This window comes from Ranitomeya variabilis, chromosome 5 (genome assembly GCF_051348905.1).
Source record: "Ranitomeya variabilis isolate aRanVar5 chromosome 5, aRanVar5.hap1, whole genome shotgun sequence".
NCBI lineage: Eukaryota > Metazoa > Chordata > Amphibia > Anura > Dendrobatidae > Ranitomeya > Ranitomeya variabilis.
Window position 1 is genome coordinate 172,178,285 of NC_135236.1, and position 26,761 is coordinate 172,205,045.

Consider the following 26,761-nt stretch of genomic DNA (forward strand, 5'->3'; position numbering starts at 1 on the left):
GCTGCATCTAGTACACTAAATGATACATAGCTTGAATTGGGGTTTCTGTCCCTACCTCATGATGCTGTCAGATTTCATTGCCAAAACCTTATGACAGATTTTCTTTAAAAAAAAAAGCTTCTTCCTATAAAAGCATTTTTATCTTGGACCTTTAAGATGGCCAGATAGATGGCTGAAAGATGAAGGTAGCATCTTTGAGAGTGGGAGCCCAGCCTTCCTGGGGAGGTGGCGTCTGGCTGCCAGGTCCAGATGGTACCTATGGCTTTGGATGTGCACAGCTCTCTACTTTCATGTCAAAGGGAGTCACAAAAGCTATTTTAAAAGATGTATAATTGCTTGGCGACCCATGACTTATCACTAGAATAAGGGGTCCCAAGGTCACTTCATCCACACTGCACAACCCTCTTGGAGTCTTGGTCGACCACATTCTCTGCTGCTTCATTCAAATTCTATAGGACTTTTTCAAAATGAAATGGTCATTTGCATCAAAGGAGATAGGATATGTCCTCACTGACTACTGGGATCACCGCTCTTGAGATTGACGGGGCCACAGCTCTGCTTCAGTCCTCTTGATCAGATACAGTGCCGCTGCGCAGAGAATACTTTTAAGGGGACAAAGTGTTTTGAGTTAGAGAGCATGTCCAAGGGGAAATATGTTTAAAACCGCACATAGTGATGTACAAGAATACAGCATCCTAGTGGCATCACTCATCCCATTCTGGAGATGCATGGTCCCCTGCTGGTCTCTGTCCTGACACAGGGCATGTGACCACTGCCCACTATAGCAGGACCCTCCTGCAGTCCACTGCACAGCCTGAAGCAGGCAGGGAACACATCTAAAAAGAGGGAAAATCCCTTATAGTGACATATCACCTTCAAAGAGAAATTGCTTGCAGTGCTTGTGTGGATGTCATCGCTGCAGGAGGAAGCAGAGACTGTCGAGAACCAGACGGTGCAGAAATAAGAGGGTTGGTGGAACGTGGAGCTGAGCTTACCCTTTTTATTTTGCTCTGAGCTGTTTAAAAAATGTTTCATTACCTGAAAACAATCTTAGTGTCGCTCCATCTTTTGTATTATGTGATATTCATCCCTCATGTGTAGTCACTATACCCATGGCCTCTGTCCTGCTGCTGCTCCTTCTGCGTCTGACATCAGCGCTGTTACTCTATGACCATAATGGCTGCGGCACTGACCTGGGGAGCGCTATGGAAAGTCTGAACCTCGCCTCTTCTGCTTTTTGTCTGCCATGGGATTGATGGGTGCTTGTCCATCTCATACCAAAAGTAAAGAAGGGGAAACATGGCAGCTGCCACATTCATTGGAGAAAACAGATCTAAAGCAAGTGAGAGGCTAAAAAACCCATGATAGTATGAATGGGATGTGTTCGTACAGTCAGCAAATGTGAATAGGTAAATATAAAGTACAGCGTGATAGAGAAACTTGGAAAGGTCCTGGAAATCAGGAAACATTGGTAATTACTTTGGCAAGGGCTATATATATTTTTTTTACTGACCGAATCTGCTTGTGAAAAAAATCGCAGTATGCACTACTTTCTTCCGTAATTTTGATGAGTCTCGCCTATTTAATTCCAAGGGCAGGTACAGACCACTGTATTTTCGGGATAGGTGTGATCTGATTGCATGGGGACCAATGTTTGTATATGGGGACATGTACGCGTCTGATCTTTTTCCTCGGACCAAATCTGTCCAAGGAAAATATCGCTGCATTTGATTCGACATCTTAGTGCAATGCAATTGCCATGTACTGACAGATTGGAAAAGATGGAGACTAGAGATGAGCGAATTTGCTTGGGTTCCCTCTTATTCGGCAAGCTATAGCGCTTACCGAATAAGCTGCAGAGGGAACCCGGATACCTGGAGCGCGCCGGCTGATCAGCGCCCAGCTCGATGTGTCACGGCTGTGTCAGAGTCACGACACATGCATGGAAAGCCTGTTTGTTGGGTTCTCCGTGCATGTGTCGTGATTCTGACACAGCCGTGACACATGCAGCTGCGGCGCTGATCAGCCGGCGCACTCCAGGAAGCCGGGTTCCCTCTGCAGCTTATTCGGTAAGCGCTATAGCTTGCCGAATAAGAGGGAACCCGAGCAAATTCACTCATCTCTAATGGAGTCTGGAGACATATTTTTTCCTCTTCTGAGAGAATCGGATCACATTATGCTCATACTCTGATCAAACTCCGATCAGAGTGTTATTTACATAATCGACCTGATTTTCTTGGATGAGAGAATCTACGACCGTCTGCGCCTGCCCTATGGGTGAGCCTCTTCACTGATGACAAGTGAGAAAGAAATCGTGCCACTTTTTTGGCTGAAACTGAAAGATCTGTTATTCGCTACGTTTAGAGAGAAACTAATGACAGTAATGGTAGGTTCACATAAGTGTATAAATAATCATTCAGAGATTCATCTAGAAAAGTGGGACGATTTTTTTCTTACTTGTCATCCATGTGCTGTCTGTACACAATGTGTTTTGGATTTTTTTTCCAGCAGCTATTAATCTCTTACAGGACCATTTACAGTTTCCTATGTTACAGAATTGCTATGAGAACTAGCGATTAGTTTTTTGGTGAATTATTTTCATCATCCTTCTTGTCTTCTATAGGGTTAATATGTCGCGGTCACAGTGGAGACTCTTGCAGTGACATGATCGCTAGTTTACAGTAACCGCTTCCTACATGTAATTGTCGTCACATAGATCTTTCTATATAAATAGAGATAATGACACGGAGAGATCGGACGTTGTAGGCTCGGCGTTCCTGTGCTCTCCCTGCAGACCTCTGGATGATTTCATCTGTTACCTGCTGCCTGTTTATTTAACGCGCTTCCTCCACTATTTATATGTTTGACAGGAAGCAAAGGGTCCGCCGTGGCTCGCGTGCATAAACTTTTCCAGGCTGAGAACGGAGAACACTTTAACGTTTCTTTGGCCAGCGAGTGGGTCCAGGGTAAGTGACGATACGGTCAACGTGCCAGAGTGTTTGGAGACATCACAGGACTTTCCTGCAGAGATGTAATGGCTCATTGATAATAATCTGGCACTTTTCTGTCTGACAAATCTGCTGCTAGTTGTTTGATGCACGTTGAAACCACAATTTTCACATAAACTTGCCATATTTGCTTTTCGTAGTGCGCCATGTCCTCATTACTGTTGCGGTCTTGCTTGGAACACATGGATCATTTATTTAGGAACCTTTGGATATCTGCAGAAGGCCCGGCAGTCATGCAGGTCCTACATACAGGACTGCACATGAAAAATGTATGAGCTCCTAGATGGCAGGCACAGACCTCCCTTTTAACTCCCTTGCTCTATTTGCTGATCTTGGCTCATTGAGATTTTGGCCTTAGCTCGACGACAACAGCACACGCACTGTCCTAATTTCATTATGGCAGCAATTTATTGCACAACCTGAAAATGTCACTTGCTATTTCTGATTCAGGAAAGAATTTGTGTTTTCCTTGGCGCCAGAATTCCTTGTCTAATTGATATTCCTGAAAAAGAGACTGAACATTAATCTGGATTAAGACAAGGCTTTCCATAATCTATCTGATTATACTACGCTACTGATCCTGGAGTCTGAATGCACCTTGCACTGATGCATAGATTGTGACCACCGATATGAAGCTCTTTATCAGAGATATATTTTCCTTGACTTTATAAAGTCTATTCTCAAATACATACATTCACAGTGGGATTTCCTCTGTATTATGGAGGCTGAGGATATTTTACCATACAAGATATTATTTTTGGATTGAAATAAAAAAATAAATATGGTACATATAAAAAAAAATGTTTTGGAAATAAAGGCATAAATAAAAGGATGGACTTAAAACAACAATACAAATTGGGATAAGCCAAAGACACCTTTGGCAATAACTAATCTTATAGGGAAACAAAGGATTGGGCATGTTGAAAGTAAGGCAACTTTCACACTAGTCCATCGGTACGGGCCGTCGCAAACCGTCGGCCCGATGGGCAGTGTGTTAATGTAGCACAATGTGGGCAGCGGAGGCAGTTTTACAACGCATCCACTGCCCATTGTGAGTTCCGGGGAGGAGGGGGTGGAGTTTCGGCCGTGAATGCGCGGTTGAAAATGGCGGACTCGACGCACAAAAAAGTTACATGGAACTTTTTTTGTGCCGATGGTCCGCCAAAACACGACACATCCGTCGCACTGTGTCGCTAATGAAAGTCTATGGAGAAAAAACGCATCTTGCGGGCAACTTTGCAGGATGCGTTTTTTCTCCAAAACGACGCATTGAGACGTGCGTCACACGACGCTAATGTGAAAGTAGCCTAAACGTGCACATTCCGTCTTATCATTGATTTCTGCCTTTGTGGGACTCTTCAAGATATGTCAATTATTCTGTTATTACTCTGAGGCTATGTGCACATTGTTTTTGCCCCACTTTTACTGTATGTCTTTGTTGGAGCTTCAATCTGTAAAATGAGATCTGAATGGAACCACCAACAACACAGCTATTCACTAAAATGAGGCTGACTGAGTCACTTTGTACTCCATTTGACCTCCATCTGTCTTTTAGGTGGGCACTAAGTTGTGGTAGACTGTGTTTTTGTACCTGCCTAAAAAGATGATAACCACCAAAACAGAGGCCAGATGGAGTACCAAATGACTTAGTCTAGTGAACGGATTGGGGTTCTGTCCAAATTTCATTTTCCTAACTTAAGACAAAAATCCCAGAGAGAGAGACAGAATCTAAAAATAAAAACCAGAAATCACATTGTGCGATTTTTACATAATTAATTTACATTTTATTGCATGAAATAAGTATTTGATACAGTAGAAAAACAGAACTTGATATTTGGTACAGAAACCTTTGTTTGCAATTACAGAGGTCAGATGTTTTCTATAGTTCTTGACCAAGTTTGCACACACTGCAGCAGGGATTTTGGCCCACTCTTCCACACAGATCATCTTGAGATCTTTCAGGTGTCGAGGCTATTGCTGGGCAGCATTGTGTTTCAGCTCCCTCCAAAGATTTTCTATCAGGTTCATTTCTGGAGACTGGCTATGCCAATCTAGGACCTTGAAATGCTTCATACGGAGCCACTGCTCAGTTGTCCTGGCTTTGTGTTTCAGGTCATTGTCATTCTGGAGGACCCAGCTACGACCCATCTTCAATGCTCTTACTGAGGGAAGGAGGTTGTTGGCCAAAATCTCCCATTATATGACCCCAGCCATACTCCCTTCAATACGGTGAAGTGGTCCTGTCCCCTTTGCATATTTCCCCCACCATGCTTCACGGTTGGGACAGTGTTCTTTGTGTTGTACTCATCCATCTTCTTTTTCCAAACACGATGAGTGGAGTTGATACCAAAAAGTTCTATTTCGGTTTCATCTGACCATATGACTTTCTCCTATGCCTCCTCTGGATAATCCAGATGGTCATTGGTGAACTTCAAATGGGCCTAGACATGTGCTGGCTTGAGCAGGGGGCCTTGCGTGCCCAGCAGGATTTTTATCCATGATGGCGTAGTGTTTTACTAACGCTAATGTTTGAAACTGTGGTCCCAGCTCTCTTCAGGCCATTGACCAGGTCCTGCCGTGTAGTTCTGGGCTGATTCCTGACCTGTCTCAAAATCATCCTTACCCCGCGAAGTGAGATCTTGCATGAAGATTGACAGCGATCTTGTGTTTCTTCCATTTTCTAATAATTCTGGCAACAGTTGTTGCCTTCACATCAAGCTGCTTGCCTGATGTCCTGTAGCCCATCCCAGTCTTGTGCATGTTTACAATTTTGTTCCTGGGGTCCTAGACAGCTCTTTGGTCTTGGCCATGGTGGAGAGGTTGGAGTGTGATTGATTGAGGTAGGGGCAGGTGTCTTTTGTACAGGCAACAAGTTCAAACATGTGCAATTAATACAGGCAAAGAGTGCAGAGTAGGAGGGCTTTTTAAAGAAAAGCTAACAGGTCTGTGAGAGCCAGAATTCTTGCTGGTTGGTAGGTGTTCAAATACTTATTTCATGCAATAAAATGCAATTTCATTATTTAAAAATCATGCAATGTAATTTTCTGATTTTTAGTTTTAGATTCTGTCTCTCACAGTTAAAGTGTACAATAAAAATGACAGACCTCTCCATTTTTTGTAGGTGGGAAAACTTGCAAAATCGGCAGTGTATCAAATACTTATTTTCACACTGTAGATCCTATGCAGTGTGAAATAATTATATGTCCTCTTATGTGGAGGAAGAGTGTTTTTCCAGGTCGTAGTTCAAGGATCAGCAATTTTTGGTATTCCAGCTATTGCAAAACTACAACTCTCAGCGACAAACAATGGTTGTCGTGGCGTAATTTCACAACAGTTGTAATACTTAAGGATGCTGTCCCTGCCCTAAGTTCAATGGCAATACTTGAATACCATAAAGTAGTACTTGCATAAGGCTACTGCTCCCTCGAATCCCAGAATCTGTACTGTTTTGCTGTGGGACAGTTGACAGCTTAGTTTTGTATGTAATTTTATTGTCCGCTCCTTAAGAACTTCTTTCATGTGTTTCAAGCAAGTTGATGAGACATACAGCTGTTTCCTATACGCCGCTAGTCTACAACTCGATGTTGTGATCCTGATGGAAATCCTGTGACATTCTGTCATGGTTTCACTTATGTTATCTGATATAATACCTACACAAGTAATCTTACTTGCATGTGATTTATGCTTCACTCTACTTTCCAGATGTAGACTGGACACAGTGGTTTGATAAATATGAAAGCACTCGGGCCAGAGACTGGGAAAAGTTGTCCGAATTCCATGCAGCTCATCCTGGCATAATCTGCACCCATCCCATTAATATCCAGGTATTATTACTATACAATATTTTGGGGTGAATGATCGATTTAGAAATTAGACCATTTGGCTGAGAACAAGTAGCTTTCTATACCAGAATACAGTAGAAGCCCAAACATCTGAGGTTATCGAAGAAGAAGAATTGGATTAAGTTAGTGCATATTCGGATTCAGGAGCCTCAGAACATTCAGTGAGAAATCGGTTCCTTTATCTTCCATAAACCCTAAACTATTTCATATTTTAGGTAATGGATTTTGGCAATATAATAGGCATACTAGTTATTATATTCCCAATTTTGCGCAATACTTTAATATTGTTTTACATTTTTGAGTTAGTTAGTATGTTCTTTTAGGGCGCAGTCAGACGGCCGTATAAATTGGACTGCGATCGGAGTGCATTGAACGGACTGGCCGGCGGCTCTCCAGACCTGAGTTTATATATTTTTATGCAGATGTCACGCTCAGGTCGAGTGAGCTGCCGGCTAGTCCGAGCATTGTGCTCCGATTTATACAGCTGTCTGCAGGTGCCCTTACAGACACCAAATTGTTGCTAGATGCAATAAATATATATGTGTAAATTATTTTCCATCTTACATTCCACTTGTAATAAGTAAGTATCCTTTGGATGTGTGATTCTGCAGTTAATAAAACAACAGGTTTGACACCAAAGACCACTAACTTCTCATTACTAGCCATAAATACAACCACATGCTGCGTATAGCATTGCAACCTTTTCTCTGATCACAGTCGGCATCCTAAGCTCATTTTCAATGTCTGGGTCTGATACAAAAGGTATAATAAGGCCAGTAATGTAGACAGCCCTGCAGAGGGAGCAGAAACCTCCACATTCACTTCTCACTAGGTAGGGGATGAGGAGGAATGTCATCAAACGGCCTCACAGGGAGAGGATTTGTGATGTTGTTTCATATACTGGCAGGGGAGCAAAATCCCAGCTTATATCATAAATTAACAAACAAAGGCTACATTATGAGTGAATGAAAAACTGAGCATAGACATTGTGTGGCTCACAGAAAGATCTCGTCTGAACTCCTGCAGCAAGGTTAATTTATTAATAAATACAGCGTCAGTGCACACCTAGTGGTGAACTGTGGAATTAACATTTTTTTTCTGCTCATACTGTTAGCACATGTTGAAAATTATCCGAAAACTTAATATTGACCATGTGGCACGTTGAATGCGCTTTAAATGGGTTTCATACAATGATTTTCTGATGAGATTTTAAAAACCTTCCCGTGGGGAAAAAAAATGTGATCTGTTACTCCTGCTGATACTTCTGATGGAATCCACTCCAAACTTGTCAGCATCAATCTAAAGGCTGCATAAATAAATATATAGAATGACAAAATGTGTCAAAAACCTCATTGGATCTGAAAACATCACAATAATGGATTTCTCTTCAAAACAAGATGTGTTTGTCACCCTAATAATAATTAGAGTGCAATACCCTTAAAGGCACACTCGCCTTCAATGGGATTATTGTGAACAAATTAAGAAAACAGTGTGTGGGGCAAATTGAATTGTGTAAAGCTGTTCTAGCACCAAATGGATATGTTACAAAGTTTACCTGCAGTCACACACTTTGTAACAATGACGGCAATAAAATATTACCTCTAAGAGGGGCCTCAAGAGTACATGGGAGAGCAGGGAGCCATGGAACGGGTCTTAGGGTCATGTTTGGTATCTAGAATTCAGCATAAGTCACTCATAGTGATGGGCGAGTGTACTAGTTGCTCTGGTTTTCCCGAGCACGCTCGGGTGACCTCCAAGTATTTATGCCTGCTCGGAGATTTAGTTTTCATCGCCTCAGCTAAATGATTTACAGCTACTAGCCAGGCTGAGTACATGTGGGGGTTGCCTGGTTGCTAGGGAATCCCCACGTGTAATCAAGCAGGCTAGTAGCTGTAAATCATTCAGCTGCCACTATGAAAACTAAATCTCCGAGCAGTCATAAATACTCGGAGGTCACCCGAGTGTGCTGGGGAAAACCCGAGCAACGAGTACACTCGCCCATCACTAGTCGCTCGTCATTACAGCACAGATTGTGCAGAATTGTTATTTTATGGGGAACTCAAGATATTACTAAAAGTGACTGGTCTTCTGTAACATAACCTATGTCATCTTCACCCTTTGTGGAGAATTAGCATGTTATGTGTGCACATCTGGTAGAGTTGGATACTGAGCGTTTGATATTGTTGCCATCTGTATCTAATGTTCTTTTGCTTACAGGTCACTACACTTGACGGGACTGATATACCAACACAGGTCTTCTACAAGGGTGGCCGTGACTATAGGTTTGAATGCCGCCAGAACAACCAGGTCCATGCACGGTGCCCAGACTACAAAGTCCGTTTCCTGTGTGGAAAGCCAGGTGGGAGTACACATAGCAAAAGTCTGACTTTTAGCTTTATTTTTTCAAATCAGATTTGTATTAGATTTTCAGTAGAGTATAAACCACCATGTAAGTCACCTTCCTAGGACAGCAACAGGTAAAGTAGACAGTAGGCTAATGACTTTTATCCTAAGTCATGTGGCAACGCTCAAAAGAGGGTCGATACTGACTTTTAGGATTGCTACTTCCGGTAGATGGCAGTAAAGTTCTAGTCCTACTCCTCTCTGAAGAGAAAATTTCTCAGATGAGCATTGGAAGGCTTAAGTCCCCTCACCTTGGCATGTCAGGCTTGACATGTCACTCTCCGCAAGGAGAAAGGTTGCCCCTTGGATCTCTTTCACAAAATGAGACATGTAGAAGAGAAATTACCTTTTCTTATACTGTCAACTGCAAACTACACTGCAGGGGTCCTTACCCCCTTTTGTTTCATGCCAAGAATACTCATTTATCATCTTAACAGTACACCTTAATAACAATCCACCTTTTTTGACTGCCCCATTTTGTCTTTTGTTGACTGCATTCATATGAATGCTCGACTCGTGTGTTCTCTATGACAAAAGTGGAATAATCCCCTGTCAGACGCTTCTGGCGGTGGCTTATTCCCGGGAGAACAGAATCGGTAATCTCTCTCCTCCGGCATTTTCTGTTGGGAAGCCTCCATACACAAATCCATCCTGCTCAAATCTTTGGCATTGACCGACTTTATCTAATATGAAAGTGGGCTTTATAAAAATATAATCAAAACACTTTATCCAAAAACATTGATGACAGAATGAGTTAACTTAATGTATTTTGGAAAATATTTTTCACTCATATTGGCATTCCTACACAATTGTCAACTGCATCATCCTTACCACATGTTAAAAGTAAAATTATGTTATTCTCCTTCTCAAAATTAATTTGTTACGGGTGTTAGAATATCCCACATGGAAATCAGTGGGATATTCAGGATGACTATTCTGTTCCATTTTTTTATGTAACAACAAGGCATGTGCCCAGATTTGTCCCATGTTCTCTCATATATCTATTGACCTTTTTGGGATAGTTTATATTAGATTGTAAGCTCCATGTGTAAAAAATATTACAATATGTTAGTAAAATAAATATGGTAATTTATCTTCTACGCTATATTTTTTAATGAGTTACAATTAATTCATGACATTGAAATGTAGAAACCGTTCCTTTCAATTGTAATAAATAATGTTGATTCACAGGAGTATACCCTCTAGAACATAATAAAAAATATTTTTTAAATTGAATCATGTGATTTCAATAAATAAGAAAAACGTACTTCTATGACTATCTGTTCTCATGAACACCTAGCTGAGTTCTATACCAAGTCAAGAAGCAAAAACAATATCATTCCTGGTCTAAGCAAAAAAAAAAAAAAATGATCCCAATCTGTTTTTACAGTGAAGCCCAGGCTGACTATGACTGTTGACACCAATGTGAACAGCACCATCCTGCATCTGGCAGATAATGCCCGGTCTTGGAAAGCTGGAGATATCATCGTGGTGACCAGTACTGACTATAGCATGTACCAAGCTGAAGAGTTCAAAGTACTTCCCTGTAGAGCTTGTACACCCAACCAGGTCAAAGTGGAAGGTATGGAAAACTCTGCAAAGATATTCCTTATCACTTCTCATAGATAAGTGTGTGAAGCTTCTAGAAATCGGTAAATGGCATTTATCAGCTCTGTACCTATAGCGCAATCTGCAATTCATGATTCTAAAAACCTCTACTTTTAAACACCTGCCCATCGGCACCACCACTGCCATAGATCCCAGCAAGGTCTCTGTTTCTTTTCATTATCAGAACATAGGGTCAGCAACAACTTTACATGCCACAATAACAGCATTGATGGGACATTTTCTACAGGTAAAAGAGTTAACATCATATAAAACTATCAAAGCTAGTGTCAGTACCAGGCAATCATTGACCAATGCCAGAGCCGAATGGGCTTGAAGATGGCATTTTCTACAGACGTGCAGCCAGCCTGGGTCTACCACAACTCTGCCAAACAATGGTCTGTATGCTCCTCGAAATATTGTTCATATGCATGACCACAAATTATCAGACCATGGACTTAAATGCTCAACAGTAGGACTTTTTTCTAAATTCTGACCAAGAAACATTCTGCTGGCCAATAAAATGTGGTTCCCCCAGATGAAAACTTTTTAATTGTTTGGAACTGATCTTTTTAGTACACCTAGCTCTATTAATGCTAGTTTAGTATACCACATACCTCTAGTTAAAACTTACACCTACTGTATGTATCTGCTGAATCTGAAAAGATCCCTATACACATGAAAGTTGATCGAACCTGACAATTTAGTCTGTAACGACCGACCATCTGATCTGTATGCTTGGAATTAATTTGCCAGATCCTTCTGTTCTGTTGGCAGATAAGCCATTCCCAGATGATCCTGGCAGTAGTTTGCTCAACTCTACCCATATGGGACACTCAATCGAGCTTGGCATTTCGATGTATGGGGGAGTCAGAAGAGATCACAGTCTACAGTGGTCACCTACCAACCTCCTGCCATTCCAATGCCCATACTTCCCTGTTACCCTGCTGGTGTTTTGTTTACTGGGCTCCAACAATGATGTGACTAACAGTTTAATGTGTATGAAGACCTTCCGATTCCCCCCAGACAGACAATGTCAGGGGAGATAAGTGTTGGACACTTTGAATGTAATTGCCCAACCCTTTTATTCCACAAGAGCCACAAGAGCTGTCTGGCAGTAACTTTATCTTCTCCTCTCCCTGAAGACACTTGCATGCTCATCTATGTAAATATATACATGGGAGTCACCAAATGAGCTTTCAAACAGACTTTTACAGCTTTTGTATGGCCAGCTTTAGACACAAAGTCCAATATATCAAATATTTTAATGCCGATGTAGCTATGAAGGTTACTGTGTATCAGCGCTTTACTACTGGAATCCTTTTCAGTTAGAGTTAGAGGTTGTCCACTTTTTACTTTGATGACTTATTCTTGGGATAGGTCATCAATGTCTGATCGGTCGGGGTCCGACACCCAGCACCCCCAACGATCAGCTGTTATGGGTGGTGGCGTTCCGACTGGAAGTACTCACTTGCCGAGCTGCTCCGTCTACTTGTGGCCAGGGCTTGGTACTTCACAACCGCCTCCTATTCCAATCGTGTAGTACCCTGCGGCAGCCACTACAAGTAGACGTAGCAGCTTGGCAAGTGAGTACTTTTGTCTAGTAGCCGTCAACACCGTAGCAGCCAATCGGCAGGGGTGTCGGACCCCAGACAATCAGACATTGATGACCTATCCTAAGGGTAGGTCATCAATGTAAAAGAAGTGGACAACGTCTTTAAATAAAATGGGAAATGCTTTTTGACCTCGACTAATCTTTCTTTCCTTTAATCTGTGATACTTAGCAAATATTTTTCTGATTTCTATGATTTCCTTCCAGTTATAAGATCAGTCAGGCCATCCCAGTCCGACCGCTCCATGGTATTTTTTTTCTAGCAGATGAGATGTAGTTTATCACCATCTAAAGGAACCTCACTGTGTTTCTGATTGTTTCCTGTAGAATGATGGGGCGACCTGATAAGTAGTGGAACATTCTTCCCCTTAACTATGTCACCTCTATCTTCTGTATCTAGACTGCAGGGGGGTATTGGCCTTTGTGGAAACTTGTATCGGGATAATTGTATCCAACCGATGTGACTTGGATTGCTTTGCCAAGGGAAAGCTTGGCCATTTTTCAAAGAAAATAAAGGCGGTCAGGAAAGTGTAATAGAGAGGGGATGAAAAGCAAGCAGTGCCGCGAAAGGCAGAGTTCAGCCAGAGAGGCATACATTGTAAGTGTAGGAGAGGTCATGGAGCTGGCCCCTCATATTATTCTTCTTCATGTGCACAATTTTGTGTAAACCGAAAAAAATCTATAATGTTTAAATACTTAATATTAAGCACTTGGCCAAGGAACAAGACTAATAATATTGTATATTTAGGTCAGTGCTAACGCGTTCTGCAGCACTTTACAGTCAGTGGAAGTCGTATACTTGCTGTGCATGTAGTGTCAGAGGAAATCACAGATTAAAGAGTGATTTATCTAAAGCTAAAAAAATGTAAGTTAAATGCTAACATACTCTATAGATAGTTTACTTTCAGATCAAGCAGTGCTAATGCATGGTGGCAGGTGAGGTTTAATGGCAGAGTAATCTGTTTATACATTAGGTCTGGTTTTCCTTTACTCTCTCTAAAGGGATGGAAACATATACATTTGTGACAGGTACAAAGAAGCTTTTTAGCATAGGAGCAGCTTGTATTTACCGATGATGTGAATCATTCCTGAAGCTTTTCCTGCTTCTTTCTAAACATCTGTATTTTCCTATTTGACGCTGATTTTGTCTGATTTTTGACCGTCCACCTTAATCTGATAAGCATGATCTCTTGCTGCTGGGGACTACATGTCAAGACAGTTCGTGCTCCCTTACATCATATGCACATAACATCCTTTTTCCTGAGGCAAATCTCATCATTGTATAAGAATTCTATATACACTGGGAAATGGGAACACAAAGTGTTTGTTAGAGATTTGTCGCATCGGCAAGGAAGCAAAAAAGTCAGTTTCTGGGTAGAGTATACATGTTGTAAATTTACAGAGATTGTGTGGGTATAAAGGCATTGTTTCTCCCAAAAAAGACACATTGTTAAAATCCATTTTTATGTTAAATATATCTTTTGTGATAATGTTCTATTTGCTAAATTGCAATCTATATTAAAGAAGATTAGGAGCCTTGCACCTTGGCCTTATACTAGACTCATACTTCCTGTTCTGTATACATGACTTTTCAGCAGTCTCATTATCATCACAGACAGAAATACAATGAAAGGTAGAGAATGGTGGATAACACAGGACCCACCATTTACAATAGGTGCCACAGATCACTTTCTCCCCCTGCCATCAGAATGACTTTTGCCTGATGACAACCTGCTAATACATACTTTAATACAATTCAGTAGGGTCAGAGTCAGTCTACTGATGCTGAAGTCCTTGTGGCGACACATAGTGTAGGTCTAATATTAGGCCTGACAGCCGATGTAAAAACAGCAAGATTTCTGATAAAAAAAAAAAAGAAGAGAAAAGATGACGAAAATTGTTAAAAAACAAAACCTCTTTTAAAGGTGTTGTCCACTACAGCTCATTTTTAATTGCTAACGTACCCCACATAAAATTGAAAACCCGATACTCCCCTCCTAGACTGATACTGCTCATCCAGTGTCGGCGCAGTGTGTCCTGGCAGTCACATGATATTGCTATCTTCTTATCCATTCTGAAGGAGTAGTGAAGTCTGCAGCTGATCAGCGGCCTCTAACTGGCAGCTGAGAACAAATGAGGAGCGATGCCAGCCCGGGAGGTTTATGTGGTTTTTTTAATTACGGTATTATTTTATTTTATGTGGGGTACGTTGGCACTTAAGAAAGGGTTGTGCATTTGAAAAAAAAAGTCTAGATGCTTCTTCATGTGACTTTTCCCAATAATCTGTCGTGTATATATGAGGAACAGTACTATTTCTGTCCATTATGTGACCAGAATCCTGCAGTTGTTTTCCCCTTCACTAAAAGCCTCTGCATTTTCTCTTTGTGCCTTTCGTCTTTTGTTTCCCTAAAGCTTCTCCTCTCTCCATAGACTTTTATAGGCAGCAGGTGTAATTTCATCCTTCACTGCTGATATGTAGATGGATTTTAGTAGCTTTTGAGAGTGATCAGTGCAGGAGACAAAAAGTGATTGATAAATGTGGAAATATGACTGTAGAAACATGTCTCTGTCAGAAAAGTTTTTTTCTCTTCACGTCTACTGTTAATTTATTAAACTAAATATGTAAAGGCATAATAACTATTTAACATAAAACCTAAATGAAATAATAAGTCATTTTGTGATGTCTTATTCCATTTAGGCAACGGTTTTAGATTACGGCTCTCCAGGGAGTGGTCTGGTATGTCTCATAGTTGCAAATCAGGATACTTATGTCTGTCACACCTTCGACAAATTATATAGGATCTGAACCAGTAGTACTGTAGTACCACCACTTCACTCACATTCACTTTGTAGGCTGCTGAACCTTAGGAAAAGGGAATCTGGCAGGGTATAGACATCTTTACCTGAGACACCCTCAAAAACTAAGTCCTGGTGGTGTAGTCATTAATCCCCCATTGTTGTACTGTTCCTGTCCCATCAAGGGCGGACATACCATTGGTGCAACCTTTGCTGCCGCACAGAGGCCCAAGAGGTAGTGGGCCTCATCTACGTCCAAAGCAAGTGGAATTGTGCATTATGATGGGCTATTGGACTGCAAAAGGCCCATGTATTGTTGTTGCACAGGGCCCTATTCTATCTTTGTCTGCCAGTGCCTCTCATTACTATATTGTAGCTGAAATAAGAAATAAAACTCCTTTTAACCCGTCCCTACCTAAACAGTCCGTGTTTGCTGTCTGCTGTCCGTGTTTGCTGGTTAACCCCAGGACCACCATATACTCATACAATTGTAGAGCTAGAAGGGACCTCCAGGGTCATCGTGTCCAACCCCCTGCTCAATGCAGATTTCACTAAACCATCCCAGACAGATATCTGTCTAGCCTCTGTTTGAAGACTTCCAGTGAAGGAGAACTCGCCACCTCTCATGGCAGCCTATTCCACTCATTGATCACCCTCACTGTCAAAAAGTTTTTTCCTAATATCTAATCTGTAGCTTCTCCCTTTCAGTTCCATTCCTTCTCATGTTTTCACGTACAAATGAGAATAATGATGATCCCTCTACACTGTGACATCCCTTCAGTTATTTGTAGACCGCTATTAGCCTTGTTTTTTGCAAGCTAAACATTCCCAGATCCTTTAACCATTCCTCATATGACATACTTTGCAGTCCGCTCACAATCCTGGTGGCTCTTCTCTGAACTTGCTCCAGTTTTTCAATGTCTTTTTTAAAATATGTTGCCCAGAACTAGACACAGTATTCCAGTTGAGGCCTGACCAAGGAGGAATAGATGGTGATAATTACTTCATGTGATCTAGACTCTATACTTCTCTTAATATATCCTAAACTGTGTTTGCCTTTTTTGTTGCTGCATTACACTGTTGACTCATGTGCAGCTTATGATCCATTAGTATACCCAAGTCTGTTTCACATGTGCTGTTGCTTAGTTCTATTCCTCCCATTCTATAGATGTAATTTTGTTTTTTGCCCACATGTAGAATCTTTCATTTCTCTCTGTTAAATACCATTCTATTAGTCACTGCACATTCATCAAGTTTATCTAGATCCTTCTGAATCCTTTCTCTGTCTTCTCTAGCGTTAGCTACCTCCAACTTTTCATCATTTGCAAATTTGATCAGTTTACCTTCAGTTCCGTTTTCTAGATCATTTATAAAAATGTTGAACAACACTGTGGCCAGGATAGCGCCTTGTGGTAACCCACTTGAAAAACTCCATGCTCCTAATCTGTCTGTGCAGGCTGCGTATCTGCCTCAAATAGAAGAGTGTGTAAGTTACTTCACTCCCCTCTTCTCCTGTCTATATGTTAGGGGATGAGGCAGATGGCACAGAGAAATAGGTGACTGCAGAAACGGCTTTAAAAAAAAATCTGCATGAGAGCTGCACATAATAAATGTTCGTTTTTAATTACAATTTGCAGAATTGCTTTTTTTTTCTATAGATGCATTGGAAAAAAATTAAAAAATTATTGCCAAGCTGTAAAGCTGTAAATAGACCTTACCATTCTTATAGATATTGATTGAGCTTGTAAAATGCAAATGTATTAAGCCTTTATTCATTTTTAAAGTTAAAAACACCTTTGGATTTTAGTGCCGGCCTCTGCAGCTAGTTTACTGCTCCCTAGTCTGTTCTATTGGGGCAGGTTCTAACAAAGAGAGATGTCAGCAGCAAAGCTTTTCATGTCAGGGCTTCATAATGATCTGTGCATGTTCTATCTTTAGCTATAATCCTCCCACGATTTTTTGAAAAATGTTTTCAATGACAGAAATGGCTCTATAATCACAGGAAGACAGATGTTGTATACGTTGTACTATTCTTTCCTCTAAATGTCGGAGAACTACAAACAAACGGTTATGCAATGCCATGATGGAATGAGAGCAGCGTGTAGAGATTTAGCCGGAGTAAAACATCTGGTTTATGGTATTTCTGCTTTTCAGGGTCGGTCATAGGGAACAGATATGTGAAGAAGACGTGACATTAGCAAACCTGTTTAATCTGAACACATTTATATTTAATATCTGGTAACAGAGGGGATAATTATTAATAACTAGATTGTGGCCCGATTCTAACGCATCGGGTATTCTAGAATATGCATGTCCCCGTAGTATATGGACAATGATGATTCCAGAATTCGCGGCAGACTGTGCCCGTCGCTGATTGGTCGAGGCAACCTTTATGACATCATCGTCGCCATGGCAACCATTATGACATCTACGTCGATACTGTGCCCGTCGCTGATTGGTCGAGGCCCAGGCGGCCTCGACCAATCAGAGACGTGGGATTTCCAGGACAGACAGACAGACAGAAAAACCCTTAGACAATTATATAGATAATAATGAGATAAATAATAATAATCAGCGAGTTCATCTCATATGTTAGGCCAACGACAGGTAAGTTAGTGATCACAGTGAGAGAGGCACAACATAGTTGGACACAAAACAGCGGAAGAACCAGGAAATTAGGAAAGGTTACTGGTTACATTATAAAGAACTTAAAGGGAACCTAATTTCTCCACTACCTCATTTATATAAGTTAAATTAGCTTTTTTTTTATAACTTGTCTTTTGTACCCTTTCAGCTGTGCCTATTAGAAAATGAACTTTTAAGACTGCCAGGTGGTATATTGATGAGTGCTGAATAGTCCAGTGGGCATCTCCAGACCATGTTCAGCCCCCAATGTGAGCCTGCTAATGCCACCCCTCCGGATTTGTTGTGGATGACATCCCCTACATCATCCACACAAAGCTGTTGCTTGCCCTGCTGACCATAATGCATTTGCACCATTTGCCCTATCCTGTTCAGGGCCATGGAATTGCCTCCCTCCTGCACATACCCTGGTCTACTGATTAACGGTGCTAGCACCAAATTTGCATGGTAATGTGGATAATGGAGACATCATCACCGCCATGGCAGGGGGGGTGCTAGATGGCACTCATTGGTGCTAAGCATGGTCTGCAGACACTAACTAGACTTCTTGGCTCTCATTTTCTTGCAACGTGGGAGATATTGATCTCTATATACTGCATGATGGGCTGTGGGGGTGCAAGAGACCAGTTGTTTAAAAGTAAAATTAAAGTATAAAGACAAGGTGGCGCTAATTTTGAATCGGGAACTTAAGGACAGGTTTTCTTTAATAGTAGTAACCTTTCCTCTTCCAGTCCTCAATTGCTAATAACAGTGGTCAGCGTGGAGTAGGACCCCACAGATGTGGCAGGTTAAATTGTTACTATTGTGCCTGTACCTTTCAGTAGATTCGGGTGACATGTTTTATGCAAAGATTAGGCATGTTTTAAAATTGAATGTACAAAGGGGCATGATGAAAGATGTAGAGTATTCTCTAGAAGATATGGGTATTTTGGGAGTTATGGATTAAATAAGCAATATCTTTATAAGGTAACACTTAAAAATCTTTAGCCAAGTTCAGAAGGCTCATACCCTAAGAGTTCTCTACAGGAGTAGGTTAATATTAGGCCATTTTGGTAAACTATATTTCCCCTTTTGTTATTCATCGGCGCAAACATCTGCTAGAATATCACAAAAACTAAATTTAGATTGACCTGGCTCCGTTCTTTATTACACACACAGAGCAAACAGTTTGGCACCTCTTCTAACCCATCTTCGCGCTCCATAAAATAGTCAATCACTTGTCACTTAGTAATAAGAAACTTTAAAGAATAATATTTGTAATTATGTTATAAAAAGGCTGCGTGGGTCATAAAATCTTTAGGCCATGAGTCAGGACATGGACTACCAAAAACAAATCTAATCTACTGCTAATTGCAGCTCAGTCCTCTCTGGCAATTCTTCTCCATGTTCTTCACCATGATGGGACACTTAGGAACGCAGAATACATAGAGGACTGCTAAAGCTATGTTGTTCTAACATGAGAGCCGGAATAAAGTGGTATTAAGTGGTGACTACTCAGTGGTGCTGAGCAGATGGGTCCGAAGGGTAAGTAGATCATGAAAATGTATTACAGAACAATGCAAACATTATTCCATAAACTAATAAGACTAGAAAAACATGATAACTTTGTATAGTACTTACATTGTTTAGCAACATATTTTCATTAGTTCCAATATATTTTTGAAGGTTTTGGATGAGCTTCTCGGATTTGCAGTAGTAAGAAGACTAAGTGAATTTAACATTCTCTAAATCCATCTATAATTAACATTCTACCCATTCAGTTTGACCAAAAAATAACCCACAGAGCTAATATAATGTCATTACATACAGTAAATCTTTTGTCAACCATACTGTACCAATGCATGAATCACTCCTTGATCTGCCTGTGCAGGGGTGCGACTGTACCCAGAGCCTGTATCAAAGAGGGGTCGGAAAGGTCCCTTGGCACATATGAGAACAATCATTTTATCAAAGGGAATCTGTCACCAGGTTCTTGCCACCTAATCTGAGAGCAGTAAGAAAGAAACCCTTATTCCATTGATGTATAATTTACTGGGCTGCTTTCTGTATTTTGATAAAATCACTGTTTTATCAGCAGGAGATTATTATTAGAGAACTAGTAAACCTGCTGCCTGGTAGTCCTCCATATTTATGGCCACTGTATAATTCCACTCTCACCACTGATTGGCAGCTTTCTGCCTAAGCACAGTGTACACAGAAAGCTGCCATCAGTGGTGTGGGCGAGGTTATACAGAGCTCAGCATTCAGAGAACTGATAGATCTGCAGGAGAGAAAATAGTGATTTTATCAAAACTGCAGCAAGCAGCCCAGTAAGTGATACATTGCTGGAATCAAGGTTTCTGCCTGTACTTCATGCTGCTCTCAGATGGGGAAGCAAAAACCCAGTGACAGATTCCCTTTAGAGACAGTTTGAGCTTGTATAAAATCTCCAACCAGACCTCCAAGTCACGCCACTGTACATATGTAGTTTTGGAGTGATCTAGAACTAGACCAGCTTTTTGTATATCTTTATACAGATACAGCAGATGCTTAGGTAGAGAGCCCAATTTTATTTTTTTTTAACATCGGACATGACAAATGTTGTAGACACTCACTGTTATTATAAAGGGAAAACATCTTGTGATTTAGTATCACTAGTGAATTCTTCATTCTATGTCAAATCTAGGGGACCTGATAAAAAAATACTTTCTGTACCACATTTACTGTGCATTGTGAATATCTCCTCCATGTGCCGTCTCGATGTTGCACTTATGTGGCAAGAACATTTTGTTTTATATAAACATGACACTTACTGACTTCTTGTAAAAATTCCTGAATGTATCCTCCTGCCAGCTTTATTTATGTAACTTAAGATAATATAGTGTTACTTCAGGGTAAGATTAGATTTTGTATATATCTTAGAATAACATTGAGGGTGGATAAGGAAGGGCTCGGTAGAACTGGATGTTTTTGAAATAGATAATGAACTTGTGATATGGGGCTTGAGAGCGGTCCGATCTGGAAACCTAGCCCACTTACAATAATATACTTTTCTCTTTGTACTGACGATTCAGAGGGATGAACCTTGAAGTGTTATTTTTATCTGCTTTTAAACCAAAATTCCCAAAATGCTTTGAAAGCTAATTCATTGCTTACATGATAATAGTGGCCCCTGCTTAGCCCGAAAATTAAGAAATGCTCCCAATGTGTGTCCATAGACTTGTATGACTCAACAGAATCTAAGACTGTCCCTTTTCTTTCAGTAATGCCTGTATATCGCAAAAAAAGAAAATGGAGTAGCATTGTAGACTAGAATAATAGCCAACAGTATCCAGTAGAAAGCACGTACCACGTGTTATACATTCTTTTTCTAACAATGGAACCCTATGGGCTTAATATCTAACAGATGGATGCCTCCTTTATAGTTATTCTTTGGGAGTTTTTTTTCTGAGTCCACCAAAGACTGAAGAAGTAGGAGGCATGCATGGTTGAAAGAGCCCCATACTCATGAGACCGTTTTAGGTTGATGAACGGTTTGGTGAATGGTTGTTTGTTAGCGAGAGAAACAAAAAGCAAACATTTCACGTTGCATCAGCTGATGATACAGCCATTGATTATGATGGACTTAAAAATAAATCCAACACGCGCAATTGGTTTCTTGAATGGTAACTAATGTTGATCGGTAGGCCATTTCTCAAAACAAATAATAATTAGTTTAGTCCCAGCAGCTGGCAATTGTTTATGATTGAAATGGGCCAGGACATTAAACTTATGTGTTACTAGTATGTACCTTACTTAAAAAGAACTTGTCATGTACAAAAACGCTATTAACCTACAGATATGTGGTTAATTTGCAGGTTAGTAGCATATTGACACCGTGTGGCCACCAAACTGAGAGCCCCACCGCCAGGAGAAAATTAACGTTATTCCTCCCAAAAGCCTTGTGCTTTCAGTCATAGGGATGCGGCTGGCGAGAGTCCAGATACTGCTCAGTGCATTGTGAGTGGTGACTGTAACCACATCCCGCCACTGACTGACAGACTGCTCTAATACTGAGGCGGCTGTCAGTCAATGCCAGAGGCATGGTTATAGTCACTGCTCATTATGCACTGAGCTGTGACTGAAGCCACGCTGGCCTCATCCCTATGACTGAAAGACTAGGGCTAACGAGAGGAATAAAGTTAATTTCCTCCTGGCAGTGGGGCTCTCAGTGTGGCAGCCGCACTGCATCAAAATGTTAATAACCTGCAGATAAACCCCATATCTGCATGCAATAGCATTTTTTTTTTACATGACCGGTTCCCTTTAAGTAACATAACACGTATTGAAATGCCATGTTTTTGCTATGTTTGTAGAATATATACTTATACACTATCATACATGCCTGTAGATAATCCCTCCTGCATGGATGATGAGCATGTGTGAGTAATAATTCCTTCCATACTCATGTCCCCTTATAGCAGTCTCTATTATCTACTGAATAGACAATGTATTACAAAAACCCCAATGGATAAACCTAATTAAAATTAACCCATTATTTTTTTCTGTTTTAAACTATTTTGGATTACTCGGTTAAAAAGAACAGCGTTGTGATGTAGGTGTGATAAACTCTATTATATGCATGCACACATTTTTTATTTTTACTTTTTATTACTTTTGTGAATTTTCTCCATTTCTCATTATAGAATTCTTTAGTAATGTACCTCTGATTTTTCCTTTACTAAACCAGTTTAAACCTGGCAGGAATAATCATGGAAACTCTCTGCTCCTGGTATTGTTAGTATAGGCGTTTGTTTTTTTTTCAAAGCATTCCTTTATTTTAAATAGATCTTTAAAAGAGGTTGTTTTTTTGTTTTAGAATGAAATGTTCCAGAATATCTCTAGCGTTGCGGGCTGAGCCAAGTGTACGAAGCTAGTTTATATATAGACTGCACACTGTGCATTTTTGGCATTTTTTTTCGAGTGATTACAGCTTAGCATGACCTGTCTTATGGTTAAATTAAAAGCATACAAGTGGGACAGTCGCTCCGTTCAGCTTCACTACAGACAACAGATTTCATGGAAGGAAACGGAGAGTGAATTTTATCTTAAACTGGTCCTGGAGTATTATTGTCTCTGACGAGAATGTAAAGCTATGCTAAATTCTCACCGGAGTTTGCTTTAGATGAAATGCGATTGTCAAACCATATGTCTAGATATCGAGAGACACGTGGAGAAAGTCTCAATCTGTGTCTAAACTGGCATCATAAACAAAGTGGAGAAATGATTTCATACATGTTCATATACTGTTTGTCTACTGTAAGACTCCTGACCTGGTATGTCTAGCCATCGCAACATGTTCGATAAATCTCTGGTCCGTTTCCAGGACATAAGAAATGTTTCTCACATTCTCGGCTGGTATTTGATTGCGAGTTGCTGTGTACTAATGTGATGCTTTAATTCTTCACTTTCCAGAGTAAATGCCATTGGGTACTTTTCGGCTTATCCTGCATATCTTATAGCTGATATATGGACGAAGGTCTATGCTATAGATCTTTATTGCATCTAGTCTCCATAATTATACATATCTGCAGGTATACACGGCTGACCTCAGGTATATACTGTATACTTACTAGTGGGCCCCATAAATAAACATGCTTATCAAGATCGACAAAGACTTTCACCAACCCAGTGATAAATGGCAGCTGCCCTAATTCGTCTGTCTGTAATTGAATACATTAATGCAGTGTTGGACTGAGTTGACAAAGGCCCACCAATAACATTGACTCTTGGGGCTCACTATTCAGTTACATGCAAAAATGACCCTAGTATACAAATTTAATTTTGTTTCTATGTAATATTAATATGGCTAGCTTGTTTACTGAATCATTAGATATCTTTTTCTGCAAATAGTGAATCAAGTGCAATAGCACTGCTCATCACCAGCACTACTTTACAGTGGCCTACCAGTGGATTTTCCTGTTCCCCAATGGGCCAGTCCAAGCCTGCATAAATGTGTGATAAGCATTGCTTCCAATATAGCATTAGACATGCTGGTATAACTAACATTTTTCCTGGTTTATTATATATTATTATATACTAGTATATAGACAGTGACTGTAGTAGAAAATGCATTCCCTTAAGGGCAGACTTCTTAGCGGTTTGACGTGGACAGTGAAAGCAGCAGGAGCAGTTGGCCACAGGTTGGTGAACCACTGAGCCAAAGGTGCAGGTGAGAGGAGCGGTGCAGGGCACAGTGGAGTGGTTTTGGATGAGACAACTTCTTTTCCCCACTCCCACCACTTTGTACTCCCCACATCGCCATGTACTTTCCTGTCCATCGCTTTGAGGTGGGCGCTGACTGTGAGTGTAGCAGGAATCGCTCTCCACTACACTGTTGAGTCTGTGTCAAATATGTCTAGCTGTTGAAATAAGGCCTCCAATTGAAAGAAATGTTAATTGCTTTGGCATTGGGAGCTGAATAAATATAACATTCTTGGCTGAATATATTCTGCCACAACCCAGTAATCTAGAAATAGTTTATATATGTGCAGTGTCCACCTCCTGACATTTGATAACAATATCAGAAACTGATTAGATAATTTGGGTGCAGAATCCAGGTCATAGATAGAAAGGAATTTCCCTAACGATGCCTGAGCAGTTCTTGCTGAGGGATCACACTTTTCATATCATACATATGAAAATTATGTAATAAGGAGAAAATCATATCTGATCTATTGTTTGAATAAAGAATAACCTGAGGAGCATTAAGCTAGAGTAGAAGATCTACTAGATGTAAATATGAGTCGTACACTCCAGGTTCCTGCTATGTTAATAGAATTCTGGATATTTACAGAGGCTTTTATGCAGTTTCTTCATCATTCCTTTTGTTATGCAGATTTAATGGTTTGCCATTGTTCGATTGAAGATTTTACTATTTGTAATAAAAGGTGCACTGTATACAAAGCAGAGAGTATAGGCATTTATGTGCTCCACAAACTTGACAAAGAAGACAGTTCTACCATTGCACGCAACCAGGCTGAGAATGTTGTGTCTAGTAATCCTCTAATTCTCAGCGACAATGGAATTTTACGATGGAATTTTAGTAGGAGAGAGCAAAACGGGGACCATATGTGATAGGCAGCTTCAAAGCAGGTAGACAAATGAAATGGCTAGACATGTCTTGATATGCCGTGTCCTTCAGCATTCCTCATAATTTCAAATATTCACGAATCTCTCTCAGATTTTTATCTTGCAAATGTCTTAAATCAAGTATTTTCCAAAATTCTCTGTAGAGACAGACAAAATACCGTAAATGGCTTCTGTGACTTTTTCCATTAATGTGATCCTGCAATTTACTGCTTAAGTGTTCTAATCAACCTACAATGCTACAGAGGATCAAACATACCTACTAAAATATAATCCCTCTGTAATAGATGAAAATGTTATCGTATGACATATAACTACATTTTGAGTACAGAGGCATGTAAAAGTTTGGGCACCCCTGGTCAAAATTCCTATTACTGTGAACAGTTAAGCAAGTTGAAGATGAAATGATCTCTAAAAAACCTAAATTTAAAGATGGCACTTTTCCTTTGTATTTTAGGCAAAAAGATATATATTTTCATATTTTAAAAATTACAAAAAGGTATATGGGCTGATGCAAAAGTTTGGGCACCCTGCATGTTTAGTACCTAGTAGCACCCTCTTTTGAAAGTATCACAGCTTGTAAATGCTCTTTGTAGCCAGATAAGAGTCTTTCAATTCTTGTTTGAGGGACTTTCATCCATTCTTCCTTGGAAAATGTTTCCAGTTCTGTGAGATTTCCTTGATAGTCTTGCATGCACTGCTATTTTGAGGTCTAGCCACAGATTTTCAATGATGTTGACATCAGAGGACTGTGAGGGCCATTGTAAAACCTTCAGTTTGCTCCTTTTGAGGTAGTCTGTTGTGGATTATGACGTGTGTTTAGGATCATTATTCATTTGTAGAAGCCATCCTATTTTCAACGTCAGGTTCTTTATAGATGGTGTTATGTTTATATGAACAATTTAATCATTGAATCAAGAATTTTGTCATTTAATCTATTCTTCCCTCTACCCGTTAAATGTTCCCCATGCCATTGGCTTTAACACAACCCCAAAGCATGATTGAATCACCCCAATGCTGAATGGTTGGTGATATGCTATTTTCCTGAAATTCTGCGCCCTTTTTTATCCACACATACGTTTGATCATTGTGGCGAAAGAGTTCTATTTTGACCTTATCGGTCCACAGGACTTGTTTCCAAAATGCATCAGGCTTGTTTAGATGTTCTTTTGCATGCTTCTGACCCTGAATGTTATGGTGAGTATGCAGGAAAGGTTGTCTTCTGATGACTCTTCCATGAAAGCCATATTTGTGCAGATGTCTCTGAACAGTAGAACAATGTACCACAACTCCAGAGTCTGCTAAATCTTGCTGAACATCTTTTGCAGTCAAGCAGGATTCTAATATGCCTCTCTAGCAATCCGTCGAGCAGCTCTCGCTGAAATTTTGCTTTGGTCTGTTAATTTAAATTTCTTAATTAGATTTTGAACGGAGGTAAGGGGAACTAGAAAACACTTTGCTCTCTTCTTATAGCCTTCTCCTGCTTTGCGGGCCTCCACCATTTTTATTTTCCGAGTGCTACGTAGTTGCCTGGAAGAGCCCATAGCTGCAGTTTTTTGGCACAAGGTTATAGGAGGCTGGGTTTTTCTGAAGCTGGGAAATTTGCATCACCTGGCCTTTCTTAACAATGATGGTGAACAAGCTATAACAGGATAATTAAGGTCTGAAACCTTGGTCAAAGTTATCTGAGCACACAAATCTCCAAGGGTGCCCAGAATTTAGTATTGGCTCATTTTTCTTGTTTG

At 40.4% G+C, this 26,761-nt stretch overlaps 1 protein-coding gene across 1 annotated transcript in view; it reads left to right on the forward strand.

Moving 5' to 3' along the window:
- Positions 1–26,761, forward strand: part of CEMIP (cell migration inducing hyaluronidase 1) — a 133,838-nt gene that overhangs the window by 65,229 nt on the left and 41,848 nt on the right. Inside the window, exons 8-11 of the mRNA XM_077263509.1 lie at positions 2,871–2,966; positions 6,711–6,832; positions 9,068–9,209; positions 10,644–10,835. Of these exons, the coding sequence (XP_077119624.1) occupies positions 2,871–2,966; positions 6,711–6,832; positions 9,068–9,209; positions 10,644–10,835 (552 nt within the window). The remainder of the gene's footprint in view (positions 1–2,870; positions 2,967–6,710; positions 6,833–9,067; positions 9,210–10,643; positions 10,836–26,761) is intronic.